This window comes from Nipponia nippon, unplaced genomic scaffold, assembly GCF_047370975.1.
Source record: "Nipponia nippon isolate SJK-2023a ecotype South Korea unplaced genomic scaffold, ASM4737097v1 scaffold_6, whole genome shotgun sequence".
Taxonomy (NCBI): domain Eukaryota; kingdom Metazoa; phylum Chordata; class Aves; order Pelecaniformes; family Threskiornithidae; genus Nipponia; species Nipponia nippon.
In genome coordinates this window covers 2,026,024-2,041,216 of record NW_028262380.1, presented here as the reverse complement: position 1 = coordinate 2,041,216, position 15,193 = coordinate 2,026,024, and the positions used below count along the sequence as shown (strand labels likewise).

At 49.8% G+C, this 15,193-nt stretch overlaps 1 protein-coding gene across 10 annotated transcripts in view; it reads left to right on the top strand.

Annotated features, from left to right (window-relative positions):
- SFXN5 (sideroflexin 5) overlaps positions 1-15,193 on the top strand; it is a 109,618-nt gene continuing 94,425 nt past the window's right edge. For 2 of the 10 annotated variants that reach the window (XM_087737020.1, XM_087737022.1), the window contains exons 1-2: positions 1-136; positions 12,080-12,148. In XM_087737020.1, the coding sequence (XP_087593146.1) occupies positions 80-136; positions 12,080-12,148 (126 nt within the window). In that variant the 5' untranslated portion in view covers positions 1-79. Of the gene's footprint in view, positions 137-8,101; positions 9,182-9,312; positions 9,501-10,008; positions 11,270-11,541; positions 11,789-12,079; positions 12,149-12,302; positions 12,458-15,193 lie in introns of those variants that run through there. The other 8 variants (XM_087737025.1, XM_087737024.1, XM_087737023.1 and 5 more) reach the window with 8 other exon arrangements.

Genomic DNA, 15,193 nt, shown 5'->3' with positions numbered 1-15,193 from the left:
TCAGGGCGGCGGCGCCGCAAGGGGCGGGCCCGGCGGCGGGGGAGGCTGTTTAAAGTGGCGCTTGCGGCGCTCGAAGGGGATGGCGGAACCGGCGGACTATCCCCCGTTCCAGCTGGGGAAGCCCCGCTTCGAGCAGGTACCGCCGCCGCCGCCGGGAGCTAGGGGGGGGGACAGGGAGCGGCGGCGGGAGCTGCTCCCCCTACCCCCCCCCGCGCGGTGTCGTTTCCCCCCCCCCCGCCGTGAGGAGAGACCCCCGCTCCTCTCTCCCCGCCCCCCCCAGGGCGGTGCGCTGATTGGTGCGCAGCCCCCCCCCGCCGTTGGGCAGCGCGGCTGTCACTCAGAGCCGCCGCCCCCCGCCCCGCGGCGGCTCCCGCGGCGGGCGGTGATTGGCACGTCCCGCCGTGCCCCTGTGGCTCCGGGGTGGGGGGGAGGGGGCGCTGTGCGAAGCACCGGGGTGCCGGGTTCGAGTCCCGCTGCCGCCTGCCGGGGCAGCGGGGCCGGGCGGGGGTCTTGGGGGCCGGCGCACGGCGCGGCCTCGTCCTCCCACCCCCGTAGGTCGGTGCGAGGGCTGGGCTCTGCCCCGGCGGGGGTGGCGGCGAGCCCGAGGTGGCGAGGAGCTGCCCCGGGAGGGAGCGGGGCCTCCAGGGCAGGGCCGCGGGGCGGTGGGGAGGAGCGGGTGGGAGCGGGAGCCGGGGCCGGGGCCGGTCCCGGGTGGGCGCTTGGGCCGCCTGACGCCGGGCTTCCCGCGCTGCGGGTTGGCACGGCGGGGGTCGGGGTGGTGGGCGGGCAGGGGCCGCCGCTCGCGAAATGGCGTCGTGTGGGGCGCCTGAGGTGGCCGCCGAGGAAACGTGGTTTGGGGCGAGGCGTGAGGGGAGGCACGGCCGCCCCCGTCCTCGGTACCCGCTGCCTAGGGAAGGGCGAGGGCGGCCCGCGGCCCACAGCAGCCGTGCCCGGGTGAGGAGAGCCGGTGCGGGGGTCAGAGCGGCTCGTCCCCGCTGCCGCCTTCCGCAGCCGCGGTTCCCCGCTGCTTTGCAGGGTCCCCGCTACGGCGCGGCTGACAAAGGCCGCTCTTCCTTCTCGCGGAGCCGTGTCAGGCTTCTGGTACGGCTGGGAAAGTTCATAAAACCTCCTTCGGTTGCTCTTGAGCTGGGTAAGACACCTCTGGAAAGCAATGAGCCATTGCCATTACCAAGAATGAGTAGCAGGAGTCTGCTCGTTAATAGATGTGTGTGTCCCCCACGCTACTGGGGCAATCTCCAAGGAGACTTTCTTCCCACCATCCACACGAAATCTGTACGGGACTGCTACTTGCCAACCATCTGACTTGCTAATTGCAGCTCGCAGAGCTTGGCTTGACCGAAGCCACCCGTTTGGGTTGCTGAGAAGTCCAGTTGCTGATTTCCCGTGGGGAGCCAGCTCTCGGGTGGTGGATCTACGCGCCTCCTCCCTCGCCGCCTTATCCCTGTTTGGGGGTAACGGTCGTGGCGGGACCTCCTCGGAGCAACAGATCCCCCGCAGCAAGGAAGGGGCGACTTCCCCGTGCCGGGAGCCTGCTCGGCTGCGCGAGCCGAGGGATGCTCAGGCTGGGGAGACGGAGCTTTTTAATAAGGAGAGGAGGAGGAGGAGACGCTACTCCCTTCTAGACACCACAGATGATTCGAGGCACACTTGGCAGCGAGTCAGGCACAGAATCGGTGCGTTCTGTTCATTAAGGAGCGACTGTCACTTGTAGCAGCATTTAGAAAATGTTTCGAGGGGTATGGCAGGATGTTAATGATTGCGTGCGTGTTTGAGCGGAGAAGTCCTCTCTCCTCGCTGCCAATCCTAGGAGATGAACTGGGTGCATTTACACCGTGGCCCGGATCCGGGGTGAGGGTTGCCCGTGGGCAAAAGTGCCCTTGGGAGTGGATGCTTCGGGGGCCGGAGGGCCACACCGAGCATCGGAAATCATTCCCCTTCTCTTCTATAGTAGTTTTATTCCTTTCCTGTAAAATTTTCTGCAAAGCAGTGTGGAGGGCCGGTGGGAGCTGTAGCATGGGTCGTGGTGCTGGTGTCCTGCCAGCTCTCACCCCGCGCTCCCCTGTTTTCTCCTGCTCCATCTGCCCACCTATGAAGTGCGGCCGGACAGCCCCGTTTGGGATCCGGCAGCGTTGTGGGATCGCAGAACAAGAGGGTCTCCAGTGTTGCCAGGGCTCAGGGCGCCCGGTCGGATCCTGCGGTCGGCTCTGCTCGGGTGGGGACGCGGCAGCCTGCCCTGTCAGTGCCAGGTCTCCCATGGCACGACCGGCAGAGCCGAGATCCTCCAGCGCTGGGCCAGTCTCCAGCGCTGGGGAAGGACGCCTAGGGATCGGCACACCTTAAACACCACGATCCTCTTCTGTCAGCTGTTGAGTGCATTCCCCCGCAGCTCTCTGCCTTTCCCATTCTTTCGACGGCCTGTTGCAGGGTTTTATTTGTTTATAAGATCTCGGCTTTAGTGGTCCAGCTGAGAAAGGATGCCTTACTTGTTTTGGAAAGGATTAGTGACGCTTCGGGTGGTTGTTTAAATTCTAGACGTAGCCCCGTGTGATGACAGCATTTACTTTTCCTCTGAAATGCTGGCTGGGAGCAGGTCTGGGGCTATTTAAGGGGAGATTTGACTAAAACTTGGGCTGGGAGAGATGCAGGGAGCTGTGCTAAACATCCTTGTCCCTGTAGGGAAAAACAAGGGAAAGTTGTGTGTTAGGAACAAAAACCTTGGAGAGCAAACTCGGCTGCCTGGGGATTTGGTTCAGAGGAGGCACGGTGGTTTCCTTCCCCCGCCGCGACCCAGAGCCCCCGGAAAGCGGCTGAGCAGAATTTAGGACAGCAGGCGGGAGACGTCCATCCCCAGCACCACCTCTGGAGCTTGTTAAATTCCCCTTTTCCCACCCCTTGTTTTGCAGTTCACTTGTTTTTCTTGATCTTCAGGCAAGTGGCGTTCGGTCAAGTCACCTTTTTTTTTTTGTTGTTGTTGTTTCTTTTGCTGGAAAGAGCCTCTGCCTCCCAATGGAAGCGGGCTATTTTTAGTTAAAAGAAGAAATGAGGACGTTAAGCTTGAAAATGTGTGATAAGAAGTTAATTTTCTGACGAGTAGTTCTAATTTGTTAGGCATACTCCTCTTCCCCCCCCCCCCCCCCCCTTTTTTTTTTTCCTTTAATGATTTGCTAAGGGCTCCCTCTGCTAGAGCCAGAGCACTAAATGTGTGTTCCCAGTCCTCTGGGGTCTTTGCCTGTACCCCAGGCATTTACCCTGGGCAAAATAAACGCATATATTTTTCTAGCAGAAGAGCTGAGGAAACCTTTCCACCTAAATAAGCTGTGGGTGCGGTTGTTTGCTAACCAGGGGTGTTAAGGGCTGGAGGAAGATAGCACCAGTTAAACTCCGGTGGTTTTATTGGGGTCAGCTCTCTAAAAAGTAGCAGGAGGTTGTCTCAGGTCGTGCAGGAGGACTGCGAGCACGGGGGAAACCGACCGAGGAGCCAGCCGACTTCCCTCACAGCTGAAGTTGAGGGTGGTCACCTCAAGAAGCAGAACTCGGGAGCATGCCTTGTCCTCTTTGCTAAGTAGGAAATAAAAAAAAGAAGTCGCAGATCTTCGATCCTTCAGGGGAAGGAGAGGGAAATAAAGGGGAATAAACCCAAACTGGAATCGTAAACGTCTTTTTCTCCCTTGAACGGCTCAGCGTGTACGTACGATCACGGAGTATGTGATGTGCATAGCATGTTTTATTCTGTTGGCCAAACGTGCCATTTCTATCGGTGCGGTATTAACAGCGTCATTAGAGATGTGCTGCTGTCAGAGCTTGACCTTGCAGATATCTTAAATGTTGGAACTCAACACATGCTAATCTCGGAAATGTCTTATGAGGACATTAGTGCTAAAAATCATTATTTCCTGCTCTTCGTATACTTTAATCTGGTAAGTTTAAAGTACAACCAGGGTTTATTGCCCCCTTTAGCAAAACCACGTGCCTCCTGTGTCCAAGATAACCCTTGTAATAACACACAGATAAAGACGCTGTTGATTAGATACGCCTCTCAGGAGCTTAATGGCTTGCTGCTGGCATACTGTGATGGCTGAAAGCCCTGGTACAGGCAGTGGGAAGAACCAGAGCTGTATCGTAACAGCGTAAAGTTAACACAGAAGTTTCTACTCGTGCTGCTCAGTGTAATGTTATTTTCCACTTAAAAAAGTGAATGAAACTCCTCTGTCCTAAAGGGCCGTCATTGTGGAGAAGGGATTTTCTTAAAAGGCTGCGGAAGGATGTTTAAGGTTGGTTTGCAACTGCTTTAACTCATGTAAGTGCAGGTCCAGCCCAGCGCGTACGAGCTGCTCGAGATGAGGTTGGCATCTGCTAAATGGTGTTTGCTGTCGCCAAACGTGGTTTCCTCGGCCCTGAGGAGGGGCTGACCCTCTTTATCCCATGCAATCTATTGCGTCCTGCAAACACGTGCTTAAAGATGAATTGCAGAGGAGAAGAGAAATACACCTTTGGGCTTGGTGTTCATCTGTTAACTTCAGAGAACCTGCCAAAAACGCCATCCGTTGGCTTTTTTACATCTCTATCAGCCAGGATTGGATTTTAAACAAGGAGTTGGTTTGTTTGTGTCTTGTGCTACAAGATGTAACCCCCTACTACTCCGCGTAATGCCTGTGGAAGGTTTCCGTGTCATGTCCCGTCTGTGTTCGTGAGCAGATCTGTCACTGCAGGTAACCGAAGTTACTGAGATGCAGGAGCTACTCCTATACACGCTCTTGGCCCTTTAATATTGTAAAGTCAAATTGAAAATATCGAAGGGCTGAGAGTCCGTAACTTTATAGCCTAAACTTGTAATTGGGGTGGACCGCAAGCCTGTGTGCAGTTACACAGCTCTGCTATCTGGCCGTACCTTGTCGGAGTCCCTCTGCTCGATGGCTTGAATTTTCTTAATTTTGTTTGGTTTAGCTTAAATCTCTTCCTGATTAATTTAAAGCTGATGTAAGCCTGATTTTTAGCTCAAAAAAACCCAAACACCCAACCCAAGTCTGCATGCCATTTGCTCTGGCTTAGTTAAATTCTTTTTAAAATCACACTGTAATTAAATTGGTGAAGTTGTGCCTATCTCCTGTTCTTCCCAGGGCTGCCCAGCACACGCTTTTGAGAAATACTCGCCCTCTTTTAAGGTGATAAACAAGCGCTTGCTCATGGTCACTTGCCTGTCTCTCACTGCCCTTCTCCAAATTTCTTGAGCCTGCAGGGAGTGGTTTCTGTCTAGTTCTTATCTCGAGTCAGCTGGATCTTGCATGGCCCGCAGCGCAGCCTCTTCGGTGAGCCGGAGCTGTAACCTTCTCCTGCGCTCGCTACAAACTGCTGTGCCATGTAAGGGAATTAATATTCCCAGCCGCTTTGCAGAACTTCATCTTGCTTGCAGGCTGGTGAGAAGGGGTCCTAAAATAGCTGCGATTAATCACAGGAAATTTGTGTTATTCAGTTTTCTTCCAGATAACTGTTTACTGCAACAGATGTTACAGGAATAAAATGGCAAAAAAGACCATGGATGGATATTTGGGAGCTGAAGGTCAAACTTCTAGGTCTCTTGCAAGCTCCATCCCTTGCATGAGTATGACGGCCAGAGCTGGAAATGATCCTGTTAAAAAGGAACCATCCTGAATTCTCACTTAAATCTGGGTTTGGTGGACTGCAGCGTGCCGTAAGGCTGCTGCTGTGCTGGTGCACCGAACCGTGCCCGGCTGCTCCTGTGTCCCGGGGCTTGATCCTCTCATCCCGTTCGCTTGTCCTAACAACTGTTGGTTTGCTGGATGGATGCAGAGTTGGCGTGTCCAGTTCAGACCTTGGAGGGAGGTGGAAATACCTTGGTTTCCCCCTATTAGATGATAGCAGGCATGAAGTGATGGAGAAAGGATGGAGGAGAAAGGGGTCTGAAGGAGGTACGGGGAAAGAAAGCAGTTTGTGTATGATGTACAGCAAAAGACAACATGCTGGAACAGTGAATAACGCTGTTTTAGCACTGAAATGGCATCTAAAAGGCAAATAAAATCAAATTACCTCTTCTTAGAATTTGTAATAATGAATTAATGAATGAGCATGTGTTTGCCAGAGCCTGGGACAAGGCAGTAGTTGGCGGGAGAAGGGCTGAGCAGTGCCTTGGCCGTCAGAGTTGCAGGAATAACAGGATGCTCCATCGTGAGGACCTGCAGAAAGTGGTTCCCTAAGTATCAGGCTTTACAATATGGACCGTGGGCAAGTACTTGCCACAATGCCTGGCCTTTCCCTGCTTGTCCCGCACCCCAGGAGTTCGTTGTAGCACCGCTTTGCTGAGAGAATGCTGTTACGTACAAGAGCACTGGCTGCTTTGTTTATCCTAAAGCCCTTTAACTAACAGAGCTTAAAAAGAAAGTGGCCATAACCCAGGAAAGTAAATGCTTGTTAGCAATGGCAGAACTTAAAGCAGTTGCAGAAGAAAAGCATAAAAACTAGAAACTGCAATACTGTGCTTCACCTGAGGTCAGTCTCTTGTTTTCCCGAGGCTTTCAGTGGGGCAAATTTTAAATATATATATATATTTTAATAATAAAGAGAAAGGAATAAGGAAAATGCTTCTGTAACATGTTTCTGAGTTTATTTCTCCCAGCGGTTTTCAATTAGCTTCTTCATAGGGGCTTTTCCATTCCTCTTAGCAGAGCCAAAAGGTCTTGTAAGAAAATTGAGAAGATCAGGTCAGTGCCTGCCTGGTGCTTTGCAGTGCTCAAAGACAACCAGTAACGTGCAATGGATTCATTTGGTGTTGGAAAATAATTTGGGAGTTGAATGTATTTTAAGCCGAAAGAATTTTGTTATGTTCCTATTTACTTATTTCTCATCACTTCTGTTCACAGTTAAACACGATACTGCCAGCTCGCAAAGCGCTGCCGTGCTCAGTGAAGCCCGCGTGCAAAACGTCAGTGTGCAAATGCAAGTAAAGGTGTTCAGGGGGTCTCTGGGTTGAGTCCTCGTAGCCCGCTGTGGGGACCAATTTTTTTAGTTCGTTAGAGCCGAAAAAGCCCTTCCTGAAGGCTTCTTGTCTGTGGTCAGTCTGCAAAAGTCTTGTATTTTGGCTATTGATTTCCTGCTTATCCCGTAGAAACTTGGTATTTGCAGGAAAGTGTTTGAATCAAGGTTGGAGAGCAAAATCCTGATCTGTGAGTTCAGTTTTGTGGTTACGTTCATGAAGGCGTCTTGAGTTGCAGTTGAGGTGCAACAGTTGGATCTGATTTAATTTCCCCCTAAATTTCTGAATGATAAGGATTTAGGGTTTTTTTGCCTCTTGTTTTGCGTGCAGCTCTGTGAAAACAAATACCAATCTTTAGTTAAAAAAATTCTGATGGCTTCTAGTCAGGAGACTAAACCCGGGAAGCAGGATCTGACCTGGATGATGGAAAGGCAACCAGCAAGGTCTAGCAGTGAAGCAGCTTTCCATAATCATCTGAAAAGGGAAAATACGGAGTCCCTTGGGTGGACGGCAGTAAAACCAATGGATATTCTTTGCTCAGGGGCTGTACGGCCGTGGTAAATACACTGCTGCTTAGGAGGGCAGAGCAGCGAAATACGCAGTGATGATGTTTAGGCGCAGCCCCAAGAAGACAGCTTTGCTCGCGGTTTGAATTTGGTTCCGTTTGATGTGGTTCTCGGAGAGACCACAGAAGGAGAGCTTTTCTTGTGGAAAAATGAGGTTCTCATTCATCAAAGTTAAAAAAAACTCAAAAAACAAACAAAAAAACCCCCCACAAACAACAAAAGAAACTTGTTCAAACTCATACTCCTCTACTTTTTTGGGCTGGTTTTTTCCATGAAACAAGGTATGGCACCATAAATTGACTTTGCAGTGCTTTAGATGTAGAACTGGGGACTTCCACCCGTCCGACTCTGCCACTCATCTCACTTTGATGTTGCTTTCCCCCGTCCAAGGCTGAGCTTTATTCCCTTCTTTTCCCCCTAGGTTTTTTGATTGCAAGCGAGCCCCGCTTGTGTGCGCACGAGGGGGAGAAGCGGGATGGGGAAAGTGCTTTTTTACCAATTAGAATGTTTTTGGGCTTTTTTCCAGTTGCTTGATTAACAAGGCTGCGCTCTTTAAAATCTTGGCCTGGACGCGGGAGCGAACGAGGTTTAATGCAGTCGCCTTGTTTGAAGAAACTTGGACCAGAGGCAGCGGAGCGAGAAGTTTGTCAACGGCTTGTCTTCTGCTGTGCTGTCCCGTGGTGGTGATGAGGGATGTCGCTGAGCCCACCCGCGAGCGTGCAGAGCCGATCAGGATGCGTTAAAGGATAACGCGCTCTCGTGGGATTGCGCCTTCTCCTGTTTCTTGGGATCTGGGAAAGAGAGCAGGCAGAGTTTGGCGTCAATCGCCGTGCCGGAGGCTGAGCCCCAGGGTGACCATAGCCCTCCTGCTGGAAGGGCTGGGCGCTGGTCGAGCACCAGAATCCCCTTCGTGGGAGACTTAAGAGTGGTTTTCACTTCCGAGAGGCTCATAGTAGGAGCAACAAAGAAAAGCACGTTTGTGTAATTGCATTTTAGAGAGCTCATGGTAATGTAAAAAAGAAAGTGGAAACCACAGCCGATGAGCTGGGGCTTGTTGCCTGCCTTAGGGGAGGGAGGGTGGACTGGAGCTCGGGTCTCCCCGCCTGGTCGCTTTGTGCATCCCCGATGGTCAGGGACGTTCTTGAGAACTGGCTTCTGCCTTGTGTTTCAGCCTAGGGAAGAAGTACATCTGCCTTCCCGTTGTCCTTTCTTTGAAGTAGCAGTAGCAAGAGGGCGATTTCTTTATTTTTTTAAAAGCGGGGATGAAAGAAGGAAGCACTGAAATAGCCCTGTCTGCCGGCAGACAAGCAGTTGGCCCCAGGTGACCTTGCGCCATGAAGTGCCTTATGGTATCGGAGAAAAGGACGCTTTGGCCATCATCTCCTAGCAAGTCTAGCACAGTGTCTGCTACTTGGCCGTGTTAATTTTCTTGGTTCCTAGCCTAGCCTGTATATTCAGACTTTTTTTTTTTCCAGGAGGAAGGCTAGGAGGATAAAGCAGTTTTGAAGAAAGACTTCAGAAAGCGCCGAGACTCTTTCATACAGATCTTTTAAGTTTCATGAGGCTGGAAAAGCACTTCTTCCCTTACTGGGTTGCAGCATTTCTGGTTGGTTTTGTGTGTATGTGCACTTAAAGATATCAACGTTGGCCGTAAGCATTTGAAGGAACGGTCAGCAGCTCTGAATGGTATAAATAGCTTTTATATATTAATGTTTTTTGCTCTGGACCTTACTGTAGAGTTCCATGGGAGCCTGAGTGAGGTCTGGTGTCCTGAACCTGCTCAAATGGTCCAGCCCTTGCCTCGGGGCTTGTCTGACCGCAGAAGGAACGGGTTCAGGCAACACCACCACCTGAAAACGAATCCCTCATTTAAGGATTAGACTTCTGGCACTCCTAGCTCCCCGATCAGACGGTTGCAGCATTGGGTGAGTGTCAGCGCTGGCACAGGGCAGGAGAGGAGGAGGGGGCGTGGGAACGGGCTTGCGGCAGGATGGGTTTGAGCTGCTGAAACGTGTCCTTAGCTGGGCGTCACGGAGGTTGCGCCAGGCAAGGATCGGAGCGGGAGACCAGCGCTGAGCCAAATGAATGACGACCCTGGGCTATGAGACAGCTTCCAGAGAGCCTCTGCAGCTCTGCAAATTTAAATCCGCTCTTCTAAAATAACACTTACATGGTGCGCGTTTGAACTTACGGTCTCATTCCCCCTTCCTTGTGCCTTGCGCTGTCATTTACACCTTTGTAAAGTGGGTGTAAAATACGATGTTCTATTTAATTCTATTTAATATTGGTTTTCTCACCATGAAACGCATATCGCAGTGGAGAAGTCGAGACCACTTAAATTTAAAAATCCCTCCCCCCCCCCTTTTGTTCTTGTTTAAACCATGTACTTACAACTGCTCTGAATTCTCTTATTGCTGTTTGGCATTGAGCAAGTGCAGACAGAAGGATGGGCAGTGGGAGAGGGACGGTGGGACGTGGGAGCGCTCGGGATAACGTGACGAGGGACCAAGTGAGTCACGCATTAGTCACGTCGCTCCCTGCACCACTGGCAAGCATCGGGCAGTAGCGATGTGGAGGACAGTGGCATCTGCAGAGATCTTTATACTGAAAATAAAAGTAAGGCAGCAAAATGTCAAGCTTGCAAAGGCTAGAAAGTACCAGAATTAGCGTTAATTAAATCAATGCTAATTAAAAACCACTGGGATTTTTTTCTGAAGTTATGCGAAGCTATTTTGCTTAGTTGTGGGCTTTTCTTTTTTTAGTGCAGAACATGGAAAAATAACAGCAGAGAGTTTTGTAAGCAGCTGAGGACGGGGTGTTGCAACGCGAGGTGGTGGACAGCAGTGTTGCTGGAAACTGCCATTAGAGAGGGATTTCTGCCTGAATAAGTAGGCAGTATTATTGGTGTTTCTCTGTGCTCAGTGGATTCAGCAGAGAAGAACCAGCATGTTTCATAAAATTATGCCAGGCTGTGATTAAATGCCATTCTTGCTGCTTTATCCATATTCCAGTCCTTTTATTTATAGCACGCTTCTGCATTACAAATGCAAAAAGAGATTTGACTGCGCGTGGCTGGAGAGCACCCAGGGCAAAGGGGTCCCGATATTCAAGAGCGGCCGGGGGCCCGTGACCTGTGTCCTTTCTGCATCCGCGATGGGCTGCAAATTCCTGGTGCAAATTCTGCTGGGGAGAAGCCACGGGGGAGAGGGCAGCCACCGGCCCGGGCTGCCCTGTGTCCGTTTGGCCTTGCCCATGTCCGGATGAGAGTTCAGACTGCGCTAAGGCAGCTCTGGCACTCAGCCTGCATCTGCATCCAGATGAAAGAAGCCAGAGGGATGTTTGAGTGATGATGTACACGTATCCTGAGTGCTCTTAATATATCGATATTTCATGGTCCGGTGCTTTGGGCTTGCCTAAATTCAATTTTTATTTATTTATTTATTTTTTTCTAAATACTGAGTCAAAACTACTCTCCTTTCCTTTGGAGCTGCCCATGATCTTTCCAGCCTATTTCCCAGACACTGTCCCCTTTCTTTCAGACTGTTCCCAGTTGTCTGGATCCCTTTCTGATCCTTCAGACACTTTTGCTGCTCCCGACAAAGGCATCTTCACCAGCTTTGGCACAGCATTATCCCTATGCACGCACATCTGGATTGGATTTTTCCAAACGTGCAACTAAGAACAAGCCCAAACGGTGAAGCTATGGTTTATTTACCTGTGTTAAGGTTCACAGCCCATCTTCTGCTCTGTGTCTGTGTAGGGACCGGCACAATGAAACCCAGCCCTAGTTTAGCGCCTGGACAATTCTGCAATGGATGTAGGACTTAAAACTGGGTTTATACTTGTTCTCATCTTTTACCTTTCTCATTCTTCCCATCAAGGAGAATGCTACTTGTTCCCTTGTTGACACTTTAAACTCGTTTTTGAGCATTTGAAGATATAATTTCACGTACCTTTTCTTTCCAGCAGCGCATGGGTGTGGGAGTTTCTTCGCACGAGTCTCTCCCCAAAATCCGGGACCCTGTGGTGCTGCTGGTCCTGCGGGATGGGTGCTTGTGGGAATGGGGACAAGCAGCGCCGGGCTGCCGTTAAAGCCGTTGCAGGGTGGGAATTCCTTCGACAGCATCGCTCGGCGTGGGAGGTCCGGAGCAGCGCCGTTGGGTTTTTGTGGCCTGAGACATCTCCCGGGAGTCCCATAGGGAGGGCTAAGCAGGCAATATGTCTTTTTTTCGGGAAAAAGTAAAGGATATTTTAGCAGCTTGGTAGTATCCCTTTATTAAAGCATGTAGATTGGTGTCCTGTTAATAGCAACACTGCTGTTAGCAGGGTCCACGTCCTCATCTTTCCCTTTCAGACTTTCTATCACAAATTATCAGTGAATAGCTTCTATATTATTTCTTTTTAGTTGCTACTTAGTTCTGCAGAGGAAACGAAACCTTTCCCTGCAGCAGGTGAAAGGCAATTTCTAACTGAACACGTTTTGTTTTGTTTTCCTCTCTTCCAGACTTCATTTTATGGCAGATTCAGGCACTTCTTGGACATCATTGATCCGCGCACTCTCTTTGTTACTCAGGTAATGTAATGCCTTGTTTTCTGAAAATACTATTTATTAGTTCAGATTAAAAACAATTTCTTCTGTGAACAGCAGAAGTAATGAAGTCAGGTTTCCGGTGGATTTGTGTCTCACAGTTGATTTATTGCCCAACTGAGCGCTGTTAAATCCATAGCAGAAACCTGCTCTTTATTAGACATCAGTGAACCCACACCAGTCAGTCTCCCATCTCCCTCTAGTAACCGGTGAGACCCTGAGCTGCTTTCAGTCAAACTTGACAGTGATGCTGCCTTCTCAGAAGGAAAGTTTCCTGCAAGAAAAAAAACTCAGGTGAGTAGCTGAGAGCGCAAATATTAACGCTTCGTGGAGGAAATGAGCGGGGTGGGCTCACACCGCAGTTTTTCAGTGGCCACACTCAAGAAGACCTTTTCCGAGCAAGGTGTTTGTAGTTTTTCCTTAGTTATTACCCTGTTTGTATCAAGCCTTTGGGTTTCTGCCCCATTTATGTTTCATTTAGTGTTGTCCAGGCTTACTACATTTCCCTGCTTTCATAAAATATTAAGCTAATAGTTGTGGGGAATCCTTTAGAAGAAATATTTCTACTGGTGATCTGTTGGTCAGAAAACTTAGGATTTTCCTTTCAGTGAAGAGCAGCTGCCTTTTTCCTTTTTTCTTTTTCTTTTTTTTTTATTGAAGTGGAGTAGCATAAGATGAAAATATATGTGCAAGCAATTCTGAAAACACAGGGAGCTGAACTGCTCACTGTAGCTAGTGGTGAACTGAGTCCAGTTCCTTACACACTGTGATGGAGGGGGGAGAAAAAGACCTGATGCAACTTTAAATAATCTTTTCCTTCTGAATCGACTAGCTTTTTTCAAAAGCATCAGGCTAAGATGTATCATGTGGCTCATTCTGAGTACCTCTCGGATGCGTGCCCGAGCGAACCTCGGGCAATAAAGCAGCTGTTCTTACACCATCGCGTTGAAGATCATCCTTTCCCTTGTAAAAGTACAGGTTCAGATCAAGTCTGAGATCAATTTTCAAAAGCCACCAGCCTTGATACGGAGCTCGGCCGGGAGAGGTAACCTGCTAGCAAAAGAACATCGCAATTCCAAAGAGACCTTTAGCCATCACCGTGTCGTGATAAGAGGGAATGAAAATCACAGTATTACCTGCGGATGCGGCGCACTTTGCAGATGCCAGAGCTGCTACTTAAGGAGGATGTAAGCACGTATGCCAGAATAAAAACAAAACTACACACTAAAAGCTTGGTGCCGCTCTTACCTTAGCAGAGATTGGGTGTTAAGTGCAACGCAGTGCAGATTGAAGGAGTGTGGTTGAGAGCGTGGGGAATCCTCCGGTGTGCGTTTGTGGGGGTGCAGAGGCTGTTGTATGTAGCTCGTGAGCTCTCTTTATGTAGTTTCATAATTTTGATTCTGAAATGCATAAATGGATGCAAAGGGCCTTCACTACCTAGTGATAGTTTTTGGAGGGAAAGAGGGGATACTTCGTATGCAAAAGGGAATGGGATGTTGGAGAAGGGAGACTGTCCTTGGCCGTTTTTGTGAGGCACTGAGAATGCTAATTAAACACCTAACGACAGTGGGGAAACTGAGGCTCAGAAATACATGGATCCAGACAAACACCCCTCTCTCAGGGGGCTAATTTGCAGTAGAAAGCTTTGCAGAGTTGGTACTTGGTAGCTTTCCATAAGCGTGTGCTGTCCAGGCACTGCTGCTCTGGGGCACGATGTCTGGGTCAGGATGCGCTCGGGATATTTGGGGGTGAACACAGGTCCTGGGCTCCGGGCAGCGGCACCACCAGGTCCTGAGTTGAGGTCACTTGGAAGAGAACTTCTGGTAGGACAGAAGAAAGAGGTGATTCTGCTCATCCTTTTTGGTGGATTTTGTTAGGCCTCAGCTTGTTTTGTTTTCCTCTTTTTGGAGAAAATTCTGTTGCGTGGAGATCATCCATCCAGTTCTGTTTAGTTAAAACGTCTCTTCCTATGGGAATGTTTCCATGGTCTAATAATAATCCTCACCTTTCTCAAATCTCCATTTAAGCCTATAGCGTGTATGCATGTAGTGTTTTTCTTTTTTTTAAGCTGGGTAACCCACTGTGCATAATGCAAGACCAAACTATTGGTTTTTACAATGGCATTAATACAGAAAAAAAGACAGAATTCCCAAACCTGCTTCTTGCCTGTCCCCAAAGTGGGGGGATATCTCTGTGATTCTGTGGTGCCGTATGAGTGAACCTGACTGAGTTAGTGATTCTGCTTTTTGCAGTTACAAAACAGGTTTAAGGAGAATGTGCTGTGTCCGCATTTGGGATGGGGTAAGCATTTTCACGTTACGGTTACAGTAGTATAATGAAACAATTTAAATTGAGCACTATAACTCACTCTGGTTTCATTGTGTGCCCCATTTGGCTACCTCCAGCAGCAAGCAGTCCTGGTTCCAGGACAAGTGTTTTAGGTTCCCGAAAGGCTCGCTTTTTCCCTCCTTTGTGAATTTCTTACTTTTTTAAGGGCTGAATCTCTTCTGCCCTTGAGGGCAATTATCTTGCTTGTCACGCTCCACTGAATACAGAGGGCATCCAGACTCTCGGGTAAGCTATCTGTGAGTTGGGTGCTTGCTCTGAACTTTGAGATGATCCCTCCTGTGGCTCGGCCGCATGCTTTTCTGCCTTCCCGGTGTCCCCTTTTCAAATTGTTGGAAGTTTTTTGAAGCGGTTGGTAAGGTTAGGGGTACAGAGTGGTCAGCTGGTGCGACTTAATTTTTGCAGATGCCTTTTGACGAGGGTCTAAGAAGGTGGGACCTAGGGGAAAAAGCGCCAAATCCGAGTGGCCCATTTTCATCCTGGAGACAGCTGTCAAGATCTGAGTGCCTCAAGCAATTCTGGAGCCCCAACTGAACCTCAACAAACGAGGGAGGTTTGGTGTCCTGCTATGGGGGTCTAATAAGCATAGGTCTGAACTTCATGGTCCTCAGGAATGGCTTGGTGGCTGTCCAGGGAGGGAAATGCCCTCCGTCCATTTTCTTTGGGGCTTTGAATTATATGATA